Below are 21,615 nucleotides of genomic sequence, written 5' to 3' on the forward strand. Positions count from 1 at the left end.
ATCCTAGAGAATCTCATATGACTGCTGTCAAGAGAATCTTCAGGTATTTGAAAGGAACAACTAATCTTGGACTCCTTTATAGGAAATCCTTAGATTATAAGCTAATTGGATTCTGTGATGCTGATTATGCTGGTGATAGGATTGAAAGAAAGTCAACCAGTGGCAATTGTCAATTTCTGGGTGATAATCTTATATCCTGGGCTAGCAAAAGACAAACAACTATTGCTATGTCTACAGCAGAAGCAGAATACATTTCAGCTGCAAGTTGTTGTACACAACTACTTTGGATGAAACATCAGTTGGAAGACTATCAGATAACTGCTAACAGTATTCCCATTTATTGTGATAATACTGCTGCTATTTGTTTGTCTAAAAATCCAATTTTGCATTCAAGAGCTAAGCACATTGAAATCAAACACCATTTTATCAGAGATTATGTTCAAAAAGGAATTTTAGATATACAATTCATTGATACTGAAAATCAATGGGCTGATATATTTACTAAGCCTTTAACTGTTGAAAGATATGATTTTATAAAGAAAAATTTGAACATGCACTACGTGTCTGATTAGATGTTTGCTTGCTCCTGAATAGGATTTTAGGTTCTGAAGTTAGTTCAGAAGCAGTAGTCCATCAGAAGCTCTTTATTGAGGTTTTGAGGAAAACTCGCTTCTGATGATGACGTCAGCATCTGAAGTCCTGAAGCTGGATTTATTGCTTTCAAATAGTTGAATTAGTGGAAACGTTGGGAGTTACTTTTTAAAAAGTAACTTCTGGCCCACTAACTTGGTAGTTACTCTGTGAACTTCTTACGTGGCCTGTATGTGTTGGTGTATAACTAAAAGGGCAATGATGATTTAATAGCTTTGAAAGTACTTTTCACGCGCCCCCAATTTTGTCATTAATGTTATGTTTGTTTGTCTCTTTTGAATTGCAATCGTTTTACTTTTAACACTTTGTCAATTCACACACTACTCACTCACAACAAACACATTTTGCTCTCAAACCTCTTGCGAAGTAAGCGCAAAAACATTAGAACCCTAAATTCTCTAAATCTTCTTCAATCATCATCAAATGGCATCATCAAGCAAGCAAGGCGCATCAGGATCTGGGTCAGTCTACAAAGAGAAGATTATGGATATTCCATGGAAATCTTTAATAGTTCAAATAGAATCACCGGTGGATTTCACTTCACTTAAGAAGTACAAAGTGAACATGGAAGGATGGATAGAAACTCAGAAGCTGTCTGAGTATTTCAAGATGCTAAATGGGCCAACTTATGTGAACTTGGTCAAGGACTTTTGGTTAAAAGCTGAAGTGTACAATGAAAAGCCTGCGAAGGTAGCAGGTAAACAAGCTGGGTCGAAGAAAGGAAAGATGGAGATAGAGTTGAATCCCACTTCCTTCAGTAGCCTTGAGATAAGGTCTGAAGTGATGGGTATTCCCGTAACCATCACAGAGGAGATAATAGCTAAAGCTTGTAGAATGAATGCAGAAGGAAGGTTTCAAGAAATAGTTAAGAAGGATGATGTCCTGCTGCAAAGCTACTACAACACTCTTCTGGGTGGTAACAAAGATGCTAAGCCTTCTAAAATGGAGATTCATCACAGGATGTTGGTGAAATTCTGTACTGATTGCTTCTTTCTAAGAGCAGGAGGGTCTGACCAACCAAATCATCAACAGAAACTGGCAATCTACTTCATGGCCATGCTTGAGAAGATTAATTTCCCCAGATATGTCATGGATTATCTCTGCTGGGCTATTAATGAAGGCACTGTCAAAGGAAGGAAACAAGTGCCCTGTGGAAGATTGTTATCAGAAATCTTTTATCAAGGAAGAGTGCTGGATTTCTTGAAAAAGACAAGAGATGCTTCTGATAAATGCTTCGAAGTTTCTACTGCTGAGAAGACTATCAGTAGCAAGACATTGCATTCTATGCATGTTTTCAAGACAACCCCTAAAGATGAAAAGTGGTTGGAGATGACCACAGAAGAAACTGAGATTATCAGGGACTTTCCTTCCATCTTTAAGGAAAGTAATCCTGAACACTTAGCTAAATTAGTAGCTGAGTACGTCTCGGAGGAAAATGTGAGCTGTCAGGAGGAAGCTGCTGTTGCTAAAGGGAAAGGCAAGATGGCCAAGGCAGTTGCTGTGTCAGAAGCTGTTTCTGATGCTGCTCCTACTAAAGGAAAGAAGGCCAGAACTAGTACTGAGTCAGAAGCTGCTGTTGCTAAAACCAAAAAGCAAAAAGTTGCTAAGTCTGAAGCTGAATCTGTTTCTGCCAAGGATAAAGGAAAGATGCAAAAGGTTGGTGCTGCTTCTATTCCTCAGAAAAGAAGAAAGGGTAAGGCAGATCTGGTAATCACCGAAGAGCAGCTGGATGAAGCCTTGGATGAAATAGAAAAGGAAGAAGCTGAGCCTAAGCTGAAAAGAAAGAAGGCTCTACTTGATATGAAAAGTTCCATGGTTGAAATGACTCCAGCCATGAAGAGAATGGCTAAGGAACTTTCTGATGACTTCTTAGCAAATAGGCGAGAAGTGAAAGCCATGAAAGAACTAGAAAAAGAACAGGAAGGAGAAAGGATGCTAATCGAGGATGAAGCTGATGCTGAAAATGTAGAGCAAGTTCAGAATCCTGGAACTTCAGAAGCAGTAGATAACTCTGCAATGTTATCTAAGGTACCTCAAGTACATCCTCTATTCCTTCTGAAGACACATCTCTTTTAGATCACCTAGAAAGCCATTATCTAGGTGAACTACCCCAATCCGGCTTTACCTCAACCTCAGAGAAAGCCTCTGAGACAACTCCAGAAGCATCTGCTTCTGATAAAGTTGTTTCAGAAGACCCCCCCTCAACAAAAACCCTCACCAGAAAAAGCCTTTTCACCCCCTCAATCTTCACCCCCTACAACTTCATCACCCCCAATTGTTCCTGAACTATCTGTTCCTGAACAAGTCTCTCCTCAAAAGACCGTTCCTGAACATTCTGTTCCTGAACAACCAGTTACTAAACCCACTCCTGAACCTGAACCTGAAACTGCCGCTCCTGAACACGTTGTTCCTGAGCTAACCTCTGCTTCCATATCTTCTTCACCAATTCAACTCATCAAGATCATCCACCATACTGGTGTATGTGATATGGACACAGACTCTGAGGATGATCAATATGATCATGCCTCTGATATGGTAGTTGACCCCACTCCTGACCAACCATCAACCAGCCAATCATCAACTACAAATGACCAATCATCATCAAACCTACCAATTGTTCCCCTAGCCCCTCCAAAACCCTCTAAACAACCTTCACCTCCCACCATTTACCTGGATTCTCAAGTACTAAAAGATGTGTGGGAAGATATTGCTTCTGAAGTTCTCAGACTGATAGCAAGTAGAAATGATCTGGGTCATACAATAAGCTATCAGAAGCAATGGAGAAGGATCAAAGAAAGGGTCGTCAACCTTATTTCAGCACTGCATGATTCCTGCATTGAGGCTCAGGAGCAAGCCAAGCAGAAGCTGGAAGATTGGTTGAATAGCATAGAAGAGAATACTGAAGATGTTGAAGTTCTTGGTACTTGGGTGAAGAATCCACTCAGTATCAGAGTCAAAGAACCTGATGAATTCCTGCCTAAGGAGCTGCATCTGATTATTCCTTCTGAGATCCTGGAGAAAATTGATGCACCTAACCTGGCTCTAGCTCAGGAGAACAAGGTGCTCAAAGAAGAAAATGACAGGCTTGAAACAGAGCTACTAGAGCAGAAGCTGAAGATATCAAAATTGGAAGCTGATATGCAAGAAGCCAAGATCAGAGAAGACAACTACAGAAAAGATATGGACAAGAAGTATGCTGATGTTCAAGAGCTTCTGAAGAAGATTTTAGAGAAATAAGCCAAACCCATAGTTGCACACTTTTAGCTTATTTTTCTGTCTTTTTAGGCTTTTGATATTCTTTGTTCATTTCTGCTTCTGAACTAGTTCTTTTTGCTTCTGATATTATAAGTTTCTGAATTCTTCCTGCTTCTGAAAATCTTTAACTGTTTATACCTTGTATGTTATTATTTGCTTTGATAATAATGCTTGCTATGCTTGTTTATTTAATCCTTGAAGATGGTTAATATGCTTTAAAATTATTTGAATTATGCTCTGAACCTTTAATCTTATGTTTTTCTCATCTCTTCTTTTTGTTTATGTCTTTTTGCTAATGACAAAAGGGGGAGTATATGTGATAGTATTTAAAGGCTCTGAGCCCCATTAATTGAAGTTTGAAAATTTTGAAAATTTCTATCCTTTTTATCGGTGTATCAAAAAGGGGGAGTATCAAATTTCAAATAACAATTAATTGAACCATTCTTCTTATCTATAAGTCAATTCTTTCAATTTTTTTATAGCTCTGATATTATTGTGCGAAAAATGAATTTAATTAACCTGGATAGAACTTAGGGGGAGCTTACAAACCTCACCTTAAAGACTATCAGACTCAGGGGGAGTTAGAGCTTACAAACCTCAGACTCTGAGCTTACAAACCTCAGAACCCCAAGGTCAACTTGTTAATTAGATTAACAACAATTGATCAATTTTTAAATACTATTGTTTGTCATCATCAAAAAGGGGGAGATTGTTGGAACAAAATGTGTTTAACAATGACCCTCAAAGAGTTTTGATGATAACAAGGTATTAAAAATTGTAAATTGGACTAGCTAATATTTGTTCAAAGTGTACAGGACCATAGTTAAAGTTACATCATTAATTGGTTCTGAATGAGCAAATAAAGAGCAAATGGAAATGAAGCTTAGTCGATTCTTAAGGCAAAGCGCTCCTGAAGTCAAGCTGCTCCTGAAGAAATAGCGCTCCTGAAGTAAAGCTGCTCCTGAAGAATAGTGCTTCTGAAGACAAGAGGTCCAGAAGCCACATCATCAGAAGCTGAAGAAGCTGCACCATCAGAAGCTGCAGAAGCTGCTTCATCAGAAGCTGCTTCATCAGAAGCTGCATCATCAGAAGCTGCCTCATCAGAAGTCATTTCACCAGAAGCTGAAGATCAACTGGATTTGCAAAACATTCAAAGATTGAAGAATCTACATTGCAAAAGCTGTCTATTGGTTTCGAAAACACAGCAGAAAATTAGTGGAACATTGCAACGGTCATTTCAAAGGTGTTTGAAGGCATGTGCTTGCAATTTGGACGAAAGCGTTGACATTGTACTTTGTACGAATTGTACAACCACGTTCTCCACTACTTTGTTTTGTGTCCACGCTACAAGACAAGAAAACAGCTCCAGAATACGGTCTCGCCTGCATATATGTTCCTTTGGATAAGGAATGGATTTCAAATTGGTTCTTCATAGGACAACAACCAAATCAGGCAAAAGATCATTGGTGAAAGATCAAGCTTCAACAACGACTCTTTGGTGTGCTGGCAATTTCACAACGTCTATTTCACACCTCTATATAAAGGAGTGAAGACTTAGAGTTTTGGTAATGCAAGAACGCTGAACGAAAGACTCATAACATTTTTACAAGTGCCAAACCTCTGCTGAAATTGTTCTGCATTCACTTAGAATTTCTGTGTCTCAAAGTCATATCTTAGAAATTCTTAAGTCCATTGAGTCTGTATCTGATTTGTATTGTGAGCACCTCTGATTGTATATCAAGTGTTCAACCTTAAACAATTTTCTGTGTAAATTTGTTTAGTTAGGAAGTCTCTTGCAGTTGTGCTTGAGCAGGAAGTCTCTTGATTGTGTTCTTGAGCAAAGGAAGTCTCTAGCTTGTGTGCTTGAGCAAAGGAAGTCTCTTGCTTGTGTGCTTGAGCAATTGTAATCAGATATTACTCTTAGTGAAATCTCCTTGGAAGTGCAAGGGGGACTGGACTACTTCCGGATTGTGGAAGGAACCAGTATAATTGCTTTGTGTTGTTCTTCTTCCCTCTCTTTGTTTTATTCCGCTGCATTTAGATTCTGACCATCACTTCAGAAGCTGTCTCACTTAGCTTCTGATCAGTGTGTTCAGTTTTTAGGAGAATTGAAGAATTTTTCAAAACACAATTCAACCCCCCTTCTTGTGTTTTTCTCACCTTCAAAAATTCAAGGCAACAAGACAGGGGCGGATCCAGACTTTAGATATAAATGAAACTATATTAAAAATAAGAAATAACATTGTTTGATACAATATATTACAATGAAAATCGTCTCCCATCTATTTGTTGAAAATGAGTTAAAATGACATCATTGCGAATTGTTAAAAGAACATCTCTTTCTATATAAGTTACAAGACAGTCATGTTGAAAATGAGTTAAAATGACATCATTGCGAATTGTTAAAAGAACATCTCTTTCTATATAAGTTACAAGACAGTCATTTAGCCACAATGTGGATCCGCCCCTGCAACAAGATAAAGCTCATCGCAACCTCTTGGTGTTCATATCTTTCGAAAGTCTTTTAGAGTTTTTTTTCTTGTGTTTTACAACAACTGAACCAAGCACACTTATTTATAAAAGTTTTTATGTGTCGTGGACCACAAAAACTGTCGGTGCAATGTAGACCACAGAAAAAACTTGTGCTGAACTGGTTCGGATTATATACTATGAACCTGACTTGCACCATACATATCTTGGTATATTTAACAGCATGATGAGGATCTTTAGCGTAAAATTCAGCGGAGAGATATTTGACAGGATGGTGAATATCTATATTTTCTATTTATCTATCTTTATATATGAACAACTTTAACGTAAAGTTGAACGGAGAGATATTTGACAACACTATGAGGAATCAAACCTTACTCCAACCCCCATCATCTTGCACTATAGGTTTAGCTTTAGGTATTTAATAGTTTACCATTAGGTTTGAATATTTTATGTAATAGGCTTAAAACGCTTTAAGCTTAAGCTTTATTTTATTGTAAATATATTGATAAATTAATAAAATAAGATTTTATTTCTATCATTTTGTCCTTTTAATTTTGTTTATATTTGCATTTATTTTATATTTTTGTCATTGAAATGATATAAATCATAGTCTTTAAAAATCTGGCCAAAGCATATTTCAGATTATATAGTCTGAAAAACCTAACAATCTATTTCGGATTATATATCCGAACCAAGGGGTTTTCATTATTTTGTTTTTTGAGTTCTTGACGCTTTAAAAATTCATAATTAATTCGTTTTAGTTGAAAAATTCTAATTTTTTGTGTAAAGTTATGTTTTAACGTCGTAAACATGTCTGGAAAAAAATTATGAAACAATTCAACCTCCAAGCAGTTTTTTTGACTCCAACTATATTACAGGGTCAAAAATAGTAAGAATCTCAAATTACAGGGTTAAAATATGTGATTTTTTATTTTACAGGGTCATTTTTCAGACTTCACATATATTAGAAGGTCAATTTAAAAAATTAATCCAAGTAGAAATATAAATTCTTGTTGCTTTCAAATTATAACAAACCAAACTAACAATGTTTATCTATTTCAATGACACCAACAATAAAACAAAAATATATATACTTTTATGTAATATATTTGCGGTATTTTGAAGTGATGATAAGAAAAGCAATTGCTTTTAAGAATAACATAAACTCCAAAAAAATTAAAAGTAGAGTACTATTGGATTGTCCAAGTGAAATTAAAATTTACAGAAGGATTTTTTCTAAGTACAAGCTACTTAAAAAAACTACAACCATTACCTAGATAAATTCGTGTGTGGACACAAATATTTGTTTGGATACTTCACTTAATCACAAACACATATAAATTAAAGTAAAAAATAATAATCAAATAATATTTAGTCTTCCGACAAACTTTATTCTGCTGTATACATAAGACTAATTATTTAGGGAGAAATTCTTAGGTGGTCCAGGACCATTGGCTCTGAAAAAATTATGAAAAAACCACTGCTCTGATTGCTCTGATTGCTTTTTTAAACCACTGCTCTTAGGTGGTAGGGATGGCAAAGCGGGCCGGCCCGCCCCATTTAGGTTCGCCCTATCTAAGCCCGCTAAAAACGAGACGAGACGAGCCGAGTCAAATTTTGTGACCGAGTACAGAATCTCACCCCGCCCCGTTTAGTGGCGGGCTTGCGAGTTGGCGGGCCGGCCCGCCAAAAAAAAATTAAATTTTTTTACAACTTAATTGTTACAAAAAAAACTATGTTGCTTTTATCGTAAAAAAATATAAAATAATAGATAGCAAGTAAATTTGTGAAAAACAAGATAATTATCATTGTCGAATTCAACATCATAACTAATAGCTTTCTTTCTTCAAAAAAAAACTAATAGCAAAATAAGACAAACGCGCAACATAAAATAAATTCAACAACCAAATTATATAATAAGTCTCAAAATAAATAAACTCAACAACCAAGATAAACCCAAAAGCATAAAATAAGTCTCAAAATATATCTAACAACCAAAATAAATCCAAAAACATAAAATAAGACTCAAAATAACAAATTGAAACACGAGTTAAGCGGGCTGCCCCGCCCCGCCTCGTGCCCGTCCCATTTCCAACGAGTTAAGCGGGCCGCCCCGCCCCGCCCCGTGGCCGCCCCGTATTTTAACGAGACGAGACGAACCGAGCCAACTATAGAAAGCGAGTTCAAAACTTCGACTCAGCCCGCCAAAAAAAGCGAGACAAACGGGCCGGCCCGGTGGGTCAGACCCGTTTTGCCACCCCTAATAGGTGGTCTTAAATTATGAAAAAACATGAGCAGTGGTTTTAAATTATGAAAAAATTTGTATCAACAATGGCCTTCAATCCATTGGCTCTGATTGCTTTTTTAAACCACTGCTCATTCGAAGTATCCAACTTTAAAACCTTCTTTCGTTGTTGATGCATTTTAAAAAACAAACTCACAACATCCATGTTAATAGCATAAAACAACAAAATAACATAATACTATGTCTACAGATATGACTATGTTCAATTAAGTCTTCAAAATACTCATGTTTATGGATTTGCAACGTTGACGACATCAAAATCATTGATTGAATTTGCACTCGCTCAAAGCTAATCTTTCAACCTCAATCAAATAGACACCGAACTAAGATGGGAAATCAAAAACACTACAAGAAATCAAAACTAACAGGGTCGTGCAAAGACGACGAAATCACAAAAACAAACGAAATAACGATATAATACATTCTTTTTGCTAATTATTAAATAACGAATTGATGTTTCAAAATTAAATAGCGAATTGACCATGAATCCCAATAAATTAGTGAGATTGAAAGTCTAACCCTAACCCATGATATTTTACGCAATTTTTTCCTTAAAAAAAAAAAAATAAAGTTGACATAGTTTTAACATATCAGTTTATCCAGGTTCTTTTAGAATGATTTGGGTTTTTTTTTATTGAAAAACGAATTATAAACATACATGATTTCATTCATTCACGTAAAACCCTAACCAATGCGCTGCCTAGAGTTGTGTGAAGGAAAGATGCGGCAATCGGAAAATTCAACAGCAGCAGTAGCAGCGGCCACTACAAGAAACATTACCTTTTGCCAGGGGCAAAATCCCTGACAAAAGGACGGAATCCCTGACAAACTGGACGTTTGTGAGTGAATTTCCCAGGGGCAGAAGCACTCACAAAAGTGCTCGTCGCAAACCTTTTGCCAGGGGTTACACCCCTGGGGAAAAAACTAGGGGCTAAACCCCTGGTATATGGCCTGGCATTTTCCTTGAGATACTCCCTGGCATATTCCGTCACTTTCTTCTGCAACCTTCTGCAACTTTGCAGTCTCTGACGCCGACTGCGCTGACTGACTGATGGTAAGTCAAGTCAAGTCAGATCCAAAAAAACCAGGGATATGCGAGGGGTTTAACCCCTGGCAAACGTCCATATTATTTTTTTTAAAAAAATGTTTTATTTATAAAAACGTATTTTTTATTAATTAATTAAATATTTTAAAAATAATTTTAATTAATAAAATGTATTTAAATTAATTAAAAAATCGATTTTTTTTTAAAAGTTGTTTTTCAAATACAATTAATAAAATTTAAACGTTGTATTTTTTTTTATATAAACCGATTTTAATTTGTTAAAAAAAAAAACAGCTTTATATTACACTGTTTTCTACTCTTTTTAAACAATAGGCACTACTATATATATTACATTATTTTTTTTAAATATTGTATAAATATATACATAGATTTTAACTTGTTAAAAAAACTGCTTTATTTATTTTTTGAAAAAACAGCTTTATTTTTATTATATTATTAAAACAGATTTTAATAAACAGCTTTATGTTTAACAAACAGTTTTTTTTTTAAAAAAAATATCAGAAAAATAGTTGCCCTAAATTAGAAAAAACAGATTATGTTCCTATTTTACTAAATAAACCATATTCTATAATATATAAAAATCAACCTAATAATTATATATTCAACAACATGCATATTTCATTTTATCACAAAAAAAAAAAAAAACATGCATATATTTCATTTTATCACAAAAAAAAAATGCATATATCACAAAACAAACATGCATATATTCAGATAAAACATAAAATTAATGAAGTATTTTTTACCAAATAAATGAAGCTTGTTGAATGTGTTGTGTGAATGTGTTGTGTTTTATGTGAAGAAAATTTGATAAGTGTTGTGAAGTGTGTTAAGGGACCGGTGCATGGCTTTATATAGGCAGAAAAGAAAGCCACGGATTGTCCGACGGAATGCCCCTCGCATGGCTTAGTCAAATCCTATCATATAGCTAGGTACTAGAGTGCAGCAGAACAGCAGGAAAAATCCCTGGCTTTTTGCACTTTTTGCACATCCGAGGGGCTATCCCTGGCTTAAGCCCTCGGTTTTGTGCTGACAGCCACCCACTTCAATCACTTCAAGCCTGCATGCTTCAGATTTTTCAATTTCAAATTCCCGCCTTGCAAAAAGTGAGGGGTTTTGCGAGGGCAAACCCTTGTGTTTAATGCTAGGTGTTGTCCTTGGCATTTTCCCTGGCAAATTTCCCAGGGGTTTCAAACCCCTGTCAAAATCCCTGGCAATATGTCATATTTCTTGTAGTGGGCGCAGATGGATACGATCAGCAGTTTACCTGACGATATCCTCTGCCGCATTCTCTCTTTTGTTCCCACCAAAGAAGCAGTTGCAACAAGCGTTTTGTCGAAACGGTGGACTCATCTATGGCACTATGTTCCCAATCTCCACTTCATCAACGTAAGAGTGGATAGTCCTGAATCAAGTCTCCGTTTTAACAAGTTTGTAGACTCCGTTTTGGCCTCTCGAGACGCTGCTGGCTCTAATTTCATCGACGATTTCCACTTCTATATTCAATACGTTAACCCTGATCTTGGCTTTCATCTAGGGTTTCAACGAATGGCTCAACCTTGCTGTTCAACGTGGTAGACTCAAGTATCTTCATCTCAATCTTTGTGTCTTAGATGGTTATTACCAATGCCTACCCAACTTGCCAGTCAGCATCTTCACCTGCACAACCCTTGTAAGTCTCAACCTCAGTAACTACTGTGTGAATGGCTTTTCTTTTCCTATTGGATTTAGATTTCCATCACTCAAAACCCTTCATTTGGATCTCATTCAATTCTCAGAAGTTCGAGATTTTTTGTTGTTTCTGGTTGGATGCCCTATTCTTGAGGATCTACTATTGTGTGATATATACTTCAGTGGCGAGGAAGATTTTCTTACCCTTCAAGAGCTTAAAAACTTAGACTTACCCAAATTGACAAGAGCGTATATAAATCAATGCTCATGCTCCTATTTTATGTGGAAAGCATTTTCTACATCAGTGTCTCTCCGCATAGATAAATCCACGTTGTACCCAACACACTATGAGGTTAGTCTGATTGAATAGTATGCATGTTACCTCGATTTATGTTGAATTAACCTTTCATATCGAAGACCTTTCCGGTGTTTGATACATGTCGGTGTTCAATACATTGGGACATGTTATGTTCTCAAAAAATTTACCAATATACGTGTCAACAAGTCATATCATGTATTAGTGTTTCATAGAGTTAAATTAAATGCAATACAGTAATTGAATGGGATGGAAAACAAAGCAAAAATGTGATTTATCTGCATTTTATTTTGGGAATTTGCTCTGATTTGATGGTGTGTCTTTCTACATAATTTAGGTGAATCGGCCACAATGCCCTTATGATGAAATTCCTACCTTTCATAATTTGACCCACCTGGAGCTCCACTATAATTTGGATTTGGTAGCACAACTGCTCCACCACTTCCCTAAGCTTCAGAGTCTTGAACTTTATCGGGTTTGTTTAAGTTTAAGAATCATATTTGGTTTATCTTTTTTTTGGTAGTACAGCAGCAACGCGCTAATGTTTTGTTTTATTTCACGTGTGCTATTGATAGGAGGTATTGTGGAGTGAAGAAGAAGAAGATGATGATGAAAGTTGGATGGAACCAGAATCTATTCCACAATGCATGTCATCATACCTTAGAACTTGCACTATTTGGAACGTTTCAGGCCTACAATGTGAGCTTTTGTTATCAAAATATATTTTGAAAAATGCCAAAAAATTACAAACCATGACAATCTGGAGCAAAGGGGAACCACTTGAAATAGAAAGAAAGTTGTCCCCGTGCATAAAGGCATCTGCAACATGTAAACTTTCAGTTCATAGATAACATATAGACAATGTATTATGTAGGCAGTCGTTTCTCTATCCTTATTGTCGTTTCATTAGTGTCTACCTTTCAATTGCTTGATAGGGTGGTTTTAACTTTTAACCTGTGTGGAGTGATTGATTCTCCTAGTTTCCTTTTCTCTCTCTCAGATCTCTTTAGATGTGTCTAATTTACAAAGTCTAAACTAAAGAGATCTACTGATGGCAAAAAAAAAATATCTTTAAATTGTTTCAAGAGAATATTGCAGTTGATAAAATTGAAATCAAGTATTTGCGGTGTCTAAATAACATCAATATGTTTCTAATTTTGAAACAGAACAATAAGTTACAGAAACAAATATTATATTGTATAACTGTTGGATAGGCCTGTCCCACAGTTATTTGGTTCATGAAAAAAGCTAAACCGGGTCGTAAGAATAGTATAGAAAAACTGAACTGAACCATTTTTATTCATTCCAAACCCAAGTGAATTGTGTAATTGGTTTGGTGCACTGTGGTTTTGGTTCTCAAACCGAACTGTTTTAGCTTAGTGTAAACTGAACTGTTCTGAGATACAATTTTCAAAGTAATTTTGGCACACCACTAAAAATCATCTTTATGGAGATTGTTAACTGTTTTTACTGGTAATAGTTCTGGCCATTCTTTCTAGTAAGCTTTTCATTTTTCAGCTCATTCAATAAAATAAACACTTGAAAGCAAATTATAACCAAGGATTTTAAAGGGGAATGAATCCATTCTTTTCTAAAGACATGGCAGTTGATATAGTGCCATCTTTTTTAAAGTTATTGCTTCAAGCATGCTGATTTCAATCAAAGAACCAAAACTGAAGTGAAAAAACACTATAGACTACACCCTTGAAATTCATTTTAGAATTTATGAAGAAACAAAAACACAGAAAAACAATGAAGGAAATAATTATATACGGTTCTATAAGTAACAAGATCTAGGACTAGACAAATCTTGTTTCATCTGCCGAAAGAGTTAATAGTGGTATAAACTTGCCTTTCTTGATTAGACAACCCAGAACAAAATACATATATAGACATTGTACTTGTCGATTCATCTTGAATGTTGTTGTAAAGTTTATAGTGGAAACATCGAGTTTATTCAGAACAACTTAAATGAGATCTAGTGTTAGATAAAATGTTAGCACCTATGTTACTAAAAAGTTTCAGTAACATTTTTTAGTATCTTTAGTAACAACTAAAAAATGTTACTTGTGTATATTTTTTGTAACATTTTTGTTTCATCATTAGTAACAATATAAAAAAAGACACCTATTTCCTCTAAAAACTATCACCTATTTATATCTTTTGCGTGCATTTATAACTTTTGCTTAGACTTCATTCAAATTTGATGAAAAACTAAGTTAAACTATTCAAAAATTGAAGATTATGAAACTCCAAATATATTCTCATACAAACATTTGAAATTGGATTTCATTTATGCAACACAATTTCAATTACATACTATAAAATGATTTCAAGTTTCCGTCCAATGGAGGTGGGTCTCATGTGATTTAGTATAATCAATTTGATTTTCAACTAATAGAAAAGAGTGGATTGAGAAGGAATGTGTTCATGGAACTTCTTAAAATGTAATCCTTTAAGAGACTAGATCTTCTCAAGAAAAAATAAATCTTGTAACTTTTCATATATATTTTGATTTACCTTCTTGTGCAATTTTTTTTATATAGACAAAATGGAAAATAATTATTGAAACTTACACATACAAGAGGAGATGTCGGTGTTCGAACCCCCGGTTCGATCATAGTATCTATGGCCTAACAATTTCGATATTTTTGTCAGTTAAGCCGAGACTTGTGGACTGTCTTCTTGTGCAATTAAGATGTCAATTTAATTACATTTGAGTGACTTATTAAGATACGAGTTTAGAGTATCTACAAGTAAACATAAGGATTTTTTTGTTACAATAAACATAAGGATTGGTCATTTTTTATGAACACAGTGGTACCATGAAATTTGATTAGGTATATACCCACACCCACATCCAATCTTTCAAAGATGTGTTATATTTTTATATTAATTTATTTTGAAATAAATTGAAATGTGAAATAAATTTTACTTATGGAATATTGGTACTCAACCAAACTCCAATTAACAAATAATTTACCTAATTTATTAATAAAATTACCTAAAAAAAAAAATTGTGAATCATAAGACTGATTATGTTTTCTTTAATAATTTATAACATATCATTCACACATGTACCAAAAAAATAAACATATCTTTTCATACTGCGTCAAAAAAAAAAACACGTCTTTCATATTTTTTGCGGAAAAAAAAAAACATATATTCTTATCTCCTTTTTTCTGAGGCAATCTTTCATATCTCTTCTCAAAATAAAATAATATCTCTTGTAAATAAAATCTTACATATCAGTCTCGTAGCTCAGTTGGTAGGACATTGCATAATTTATGCAGGGGTCGGAGTTCGAACCCCAGACGGCTACTAGACAAAGAAAAAAAACTTACATATCAATCAATGTGGGTTTTTCGAACCACTCCGTCTGTATATAAATAAAATGTCCAATTTTCGATTTTTAATTAAAAAAAAAGTAAATTATAAATAAAATAGTTTGCATTGATGGCAAAATTGAATAGAAAAAAGTATATCTTTCATTTATATAGAAGATATATAGAAAAAATATGTTATTTTTTTCAGTAAATACGAAACTTGAATAGAAAATATAATAAATTTTAGATTTTTTTTTTGGCTAATTTTAGATTGTTATTTTATTTGTGCTGAAAATATATAGAGAAATAAACAAAGAATATCTATCATAGTGTTGGAGATTGTGTTGTGTTTTTAAGAAACTTAACCGAAACATGCGTACATGCTTGGCTGTCTCCCTTGACTTGGTAATCAAGTAAGTCAATATATAAATATTATTACAAGAGTTCTCCAAAGAACATTACTTACAATAGTTTGATTAAAACTTTCTTTGTTTCTCCAAGAATGGAACTTCTGAGTTCATTGACGAAAGAAGAGATTTTAGAAGTTATATCTCATGGCTTCTGTCACCAGTGTGAAACCCTAGTGCATGATCGTATCACAAGAACCCTTCATAAAAGTAAGTAACACTATTTTCCACTCTTTTTTTATTATGTTTGCATGTGTATAGTTTTTTAATTACCATAAGAATGATTAATTCAATTTTCTCTTTCTCATCTTTGGTTTAGGGTTTAGACTTTAGGTGTTAAAGTCGAGGTTTTGAGTTTTTACATTGCCAATGAATAATGACCATTAAAAATTTAACCCTTTATCATAATCCCTCTAACCGTGACACGCGGATAGTGTAAAACTTAGTGAATCAAGTTCAAACTTTATATCTCTATGCTTGTGTTTTTTAGTAATAAGTAGTGAATTACATGTAATTTTTTAATCATCTCAATATAGGAAAGCGCGGTGAGACTTCATATCATGGTGAAGAATGGGAAGATATTGGAGATGAAATATACATGTCTATGAATGGTAACGGTTCAAATTCAAAATCTTTCAATACAAGAGTTAGAAAAGAGTGGAAGAGTCCAATAAACCCTTTACTAAAACATGATTCTACTCTCGATGAGAATGTAGGAAAACACGGTGAGAATTTGTATCCCAGTGGAGACTTGAAAGATATTGGAGGAGCAATAGACAAGTCTCTGAATGGCAACGCTTCAATTGCAAAATCTTTGAATAAAAGAATTAGAATAGTGTACAATCCAAGGAACTCTTTACAAAAACATGATTCTAACCTCACAGTGAAGGATAACAAACACAACTTTGATTCTTCAATTAAATATCTGAAAGAAAGTAAGCAGTCTGATACTGAATTGTTGTTAAATGATGGAATTGTTGATGTTTCTTCATCTAAAAATGAGTTATCGGAAGAGCGAAAGGAGCATATCCGTTATTCTGAAGTTCAGTGCAAAAAAGATTTTGCCTTCGTTGAAAGAATCAATGGGAGAGACATTAATTTGCTGCAGGGACTTGAACTTCACACCGGTGTTTTCAATGCTACGGAGCAGAATGAAATTGTTCAGTATATATACACATTACAACGGAGAGGACAACAAGGAAGACTTAGAGGTATATACAAAGCTTCTTATTTTCTCCTTTTATTCTTCAATTCTATCACATTCCCTTTGATTTATTTGTCAACTTTAGCATATACTATTTTGTTTTTCATTATTTCATATTTGTAACCATGCATGTTTGTTGCACCTTCTTAGTATACGATAATGCTAAACCTAGAACTACCAAAATTAGCACACTTTTTTAGGATACAAACTGTGGAATTAGATGTGTTTTGATTTTTTTTATAATGTGCATATATGCCATGACTAGGATTCAATGTAAACCCCGTGGTACCAAGTTCGATTCATACTAAAAAAAAATAGGGTCCATTTTTTTTTCTCCTTTTGTGACTTTGCCATAGTTTCAAATTGGTTGATTCCGGATATATGAGTTCTTTTTTCATAACTGTAGATATATATACACTAGAACTTCTCTTGAAATGTTCTGCACAATGATTGGTATTGATACCTAGTATACCTAAAGTCTTTTCTAACAAATAGTACTATTAGTAAAATATTGCTCCTCTCAATCACTAGTACATAGAATGAATTTGTAATTCTTACATCTACTGCCATTTGTTGTTCACAGATAGAACATACTCGAAACCTAGAAAGTGGATGCGAGGTAAAGGACGTGAAACCTTACAATTTGGCTGCTGCTACAATTATGCAGTGGTAAGTAATTAAGGTGCATTTCAGTTTTCGTCTCTAGTTAGTAGTTTCTATTTGATACTTATTACTTTTGTAAAATGTTTCAGGACAAATATGGCAACCCTCCTGGTATATGTAGAACTGAAGAGGTTGATCCTTTGCCGGACGTGTTCAAGCAAATTATAAAGAGGATGGTAAGATGGAACATAATACCTCCGACGTGTGTTCCTGACAGTTGCATTGTCAACATATATGATGTAGGGGACTGCATTCCTCCTCACATTGACCATCATGACTTTGTCAGGCCGTTTTATTCCGTCTCATTCTTGAACGAAGCTAAAATATTATTTGGTTCAAATTTGAAAGCTGTTCGTCCAGGAGAGTTTTCTGGTCCCGCTTCTATTTCTTTGCCTATAGGGTAAGCTTCTTCTTTTCCATTTTCTTGTGACTTCTCATGAATCAAATATGGATCATGACCTTATTTTAATTCCCTATGTATTTGTTGTTTAGAAACTTGATAGTAGTTAGTTTTGATCATGCAGGTCAGTATTTGTTTTGAATGGTAATGGAGCAGATATTGCTAAACATTGTATTCCATCCATGTCATCAAAAAGGTACTTTAAAGACCATAATATCATATACACTTGAAAATATTTGCTGTTTTAATGTATGGTTTTTATTTAATAATTGTCTTTTGCTGCAGGATTTCTATTACATTTAGAAAGATGGATGAGAGAAAATTACCATACAAGTATTCACCTGATCCTGAGCTAGTGGGAATCAAGTCACTTTCCAATTCCGGTCTAAATAAACCGGATAGGAATTCAGAAACACAAGTAAAGAAGGATGGAAATGTTCAATCAAAACCTAATCCAGTTTTGAAGACTAGACGTGAATCGATTCACATCAAAGACGAGTATCCTCTGACTTTTTATGGTAACTTTAGAAAATTGAAGTAACTTTAGAAAATCGAAGGACAGCGAATTCGAACGCACAGAAAGACATTAAGTTTAACAGAATTGTACAAGATATTTACTATTTTATGTCACTTTGTTTATTCGCAATTGTGCAATATTGCACAGGATCGTTACTATTTTAGTAAATACCGCACTATATTTTTAGACATGACTTTTGTGGTATTATATTTTATAATGACAAATGTTAGTATTGTTAATTGTAAGCGCGTTACTCAGGCACTTGACACCGATGGCTTTTTTATTTTCCAAAAGAGCAGGGGAAAGTTTAATGAGGATTGTAGTTCACACTGCTATATGGTCTGAATTTATGCTAAAGTCTGCAAAAGTTCTTGTTAAAAGTTACTTATAATAGACTATCTTTTTGTGAAATTGATTAGTGAATTTATTAAATATATTTCTCTTATAACTTATGATCCAATCAAATATGTTTATTGTTGAAGAATTAGATGCTATGTGCTGTTCTTGTTTGTTAAAGAAAAAAAGTGAGTGTACTAACTAAAGTTCTGTAACAGAAAGCAAAGAACTAAGACATATATTATTGAGTTGTGGTGGGGCATTATACACGTTAGTGTAACACTTACATTTTCTAATTGATCAATCCAATGCTGTTGATTCCTTCTTAATAGTAAATGATACAAGTGATTTTAGAGGTGAAAATTGACTTTGACATGTATGTCGAGTATTCTTAGATAAAATTGATTTAATTTTGTAAAGGATACAATTGAGACAGTGTTTATTCTTCTTTGATTCTTGTGTTATAGGCTCTATCTAATTGTAGTGCAATTTATCTAAAAAATAACTACGTGTTTAAATCATTAATAACCCTAAACCCTGAAAATTTGTATGAACTGAAACAGTTTAGTTTGTATCATTAATAAGTAAATCTCTTTTACTTGCTGCTGTATCATGTCTCATTCACCAGTATCATTAGTTTGCATATATATATATATATATATATATATATATATATATATATATATTGTCTTCTTGTGCACAAGTCTGAATTCGCATAAAAGAAATTGCTTGGAAATGAATGAATAAGATACAGAATTCAAGAACAAGAAATCAGTATACTTACAATTGTCACGTGGTATGCCTCAATTGCCTCTATTTGAAATCAGTATACTACTATACTATACTATGTCAAGCCAATATAAATTCTTAAAAAATTATGACAATTAATAAATGAACAAAAAAATGCATTTTCATAATTTCTTAGTTGAATGAAAATTTGTTGAAATCAATACTACATTGAAGGTCATGGTAGCACATTTCAAATGCAAATGTTCACTACCATAGCTTCCAAAAAAAGCACTTGGTCTTTTTCCATCACTTTTTCCTCCTAAAGCTAGGTACCATTTTTCCCTTCTGAATGGCATTCAGATCAAAGGAATACAAAAAAGTACATTTTCTCTAGGAGATAACATCATTGTTATCTTTGACTCATGTTTTGGTTTTATGTACTTCAAATTGTATATATGCAACCAACAAAGAGATATACAACTTGAATTGATAGGAAATTGAAATGTATACACTTTAGTCATAGTCAATATGTGAGTCAACTAACAAAAGAAAAAGAGACAACAAGAAAACAAAAAAGAACTGCAACAGCCGCCAGTTGCACCTCCTTCCCTGTGATCAAAAGAATCAACCAACAATGAAACTGAAATGTTTGTGCTAATGCTAATTAATACTAATTTTGTTTTAAAATTATTATATTCATCTCGTGTTTATGCATGTTTAAATTCAACAAGAGTTTGACAAAATTACTTTGAATCATGGTGATTTTGCAAAAGCTATGCAATTGAGATTCAACAAAATCATAATATTTCATCGTGATTTCAAACATTCACTTAAAAAACGAACTAAACTTGAGAATTTTTGCCATGAAAGTTGTAAAAATCAATGTCTTGAAATTAATAAACTACAAAAAATTATGAATGAAAGTAAGTATATAATGGATATGTCAAGAACATAAATCTTGGAAAGAGAACGCTTGTAGTAAATAAATTAGTAATGTGCTGTTAGCTGAAAAAAAAAAAAAAAAAAACAAGGCAAACTATTTTGATTGAGTTGAAAGTTTTAGCAAGAAAAGGAAAGGTAGGAATTTGAAACCCTCAAGTTAAGTATACTGACAAAATGCAGACATTCAAAGTACCATGTGTTTACTTTACATCAATTAGAAAAAGCTAATAACAATCACTCACTAATCATAACCCAAGAAAAACAATTATAGTCATTTGGATTTCTGAGCATTTCCTCCATGAATGATCAATTTGACAATTTTATATAGATTAAAAAGAGTGTATAAATTGATTTGAAAAAATAAAGTGTACAAATAAAAAAAAGGTAATATATTTCTAAATTACCCCTTGTCATTTTGGAACAATTATCTTAATCTCTTAAACTATTTTTGATTCATCAAGATAATCTCTGACTTATCAATTTCTCTTTTGTTTTTTTAAAGAAAATGACAGATAATTTTATGGATAAATGATAATTTAAGGACTACTTAGAATATTTTTGATTCATCAAGATAATCTCATGCAAATCTCTCAATTCACACACATGAACAAACACAAGCCAGAAAATCTAGTTATCATGATGTGACTTTAGCATCACCTTACCTCAAACTAGCCATGGCCATGAGAAGATCAAGATCAAGGTCTTTAGAGAGATCGAGTTGGTAGGAATGAAGCCTGGTCCGAGATAATCACACAACAAAATCAAACCTTTGAAGCTCACTTAGTTTCAACTTTCAAGGAATCAAAAGAGTGAAACAAAGAAAAGCTTCAAAAACAAATTAGAAATTGAGTTAGTTATTACCTCGAGCCAAACAACATTCCCATCAACCATAATCTCTCTTTTCAATTCATTTCCAACCACCATATAGACATAGCTAAAACAATTTAATCAAACCATATATGATATATTCTCATAGCATAGAGAAGCATGTTTATGTATAATAAGCTATAGCAAAAGCAAATGTGAGTGTCACGCATATTTATATACTCTTAAAACCTAACCTAACCTTGTTGACAATTAACAAAATGCTTAGAAGACGTGATAATTAACAAGAGCTCACGTTGATTCTTGGCACGTGTGATCAACGCTCTTATTCAACCAACGGTCACTATAGCATCTTTTACCAATAATATTCTTTGTGAATAAGGCCAATTTAATTAGGACGTAAATCGTGGAATTTAATACTATCATTCATTCAAATTAAACGAGGATTACTACATCATATTCCTCGATCTTTGTCATTAAAACTTTTAGTGCCAGAATTTTTTTTCCTT

General features: G+C 33.8%; 1 protein-coding gene, 1 long non-coding RNA gene and 1 pseudogene across 2 annotated transcripts; 2 read left to right on the forward strand and 1 right to left on the reverse strand.

Moving 5' to 3' along the window:
• Positions 1 to 9,425: 9,425 nt before the first annotated feature.
• Positions 9,426 to 12,728, forward strand: LOC146943409 (FBD-associated F-box protein At5g56370-like; annotated as a pseudogene).
• Positions 12,729 to 15,573: 2,845 nt separating this feature from the next.
• Positions 15,574 to 18,516, forward strand: LOC146943410 (RNA demethylase ALKBH9B-like). Its single transcript, XM_085741687.1, has 6 exons — positions 15,574 to 15,700; positions 16,027 to 16,701; positions 17,278 to 17,363; positions 17,447 to 17,757; positions 17,882 to 17,953; positions 18,043 to 18,516. Exons 1-6 carry the CDS (start codon positions 15,586 to 15,588, stop codon positions 18,296 to 18,298), a joined length of 1,515 nt encoding a protein of 504 aa, XP_085597813.1. The 5' UTR covers positions 15,574 to 15,585; the 3' UTR covers positions 18,299 to 18,516.
• A 707-nt stretch (positions 18,517 to 19,223) lies between these two features.
• Positions 19,224 to 21,360, reverse strand: LOC146943411 (uncharacterized). Its single transcript, XR_015025559.1, has 2 exons — positions 21,143 to 21,360; positions 19,224 to 21,015 (listed from the first exon to the last, which is right to left on the reverse strand). It is a non-coding gene; the product is annotated as an uncharacterized LOC146943411 (long non-coding RNA).
• Positions 21,361 to 21,615: the final 255 nt, after the last annotated feature.

Source organism: Medicago sativa, chromosome 2 (assembly GCF_051527215.1).
Source record: "Medicago sativa cultivar Bolivia chromosome 2, Bolivia_mono, whole genome shotgun sequence".
NCBI classification, from domain to species: domain Eukaryota; kingdom Viridiplantae; phylum Streptophyta; class Magnoliopsida; order Fabales; family Fabaceae; genus Medicago; species Medicago sativa.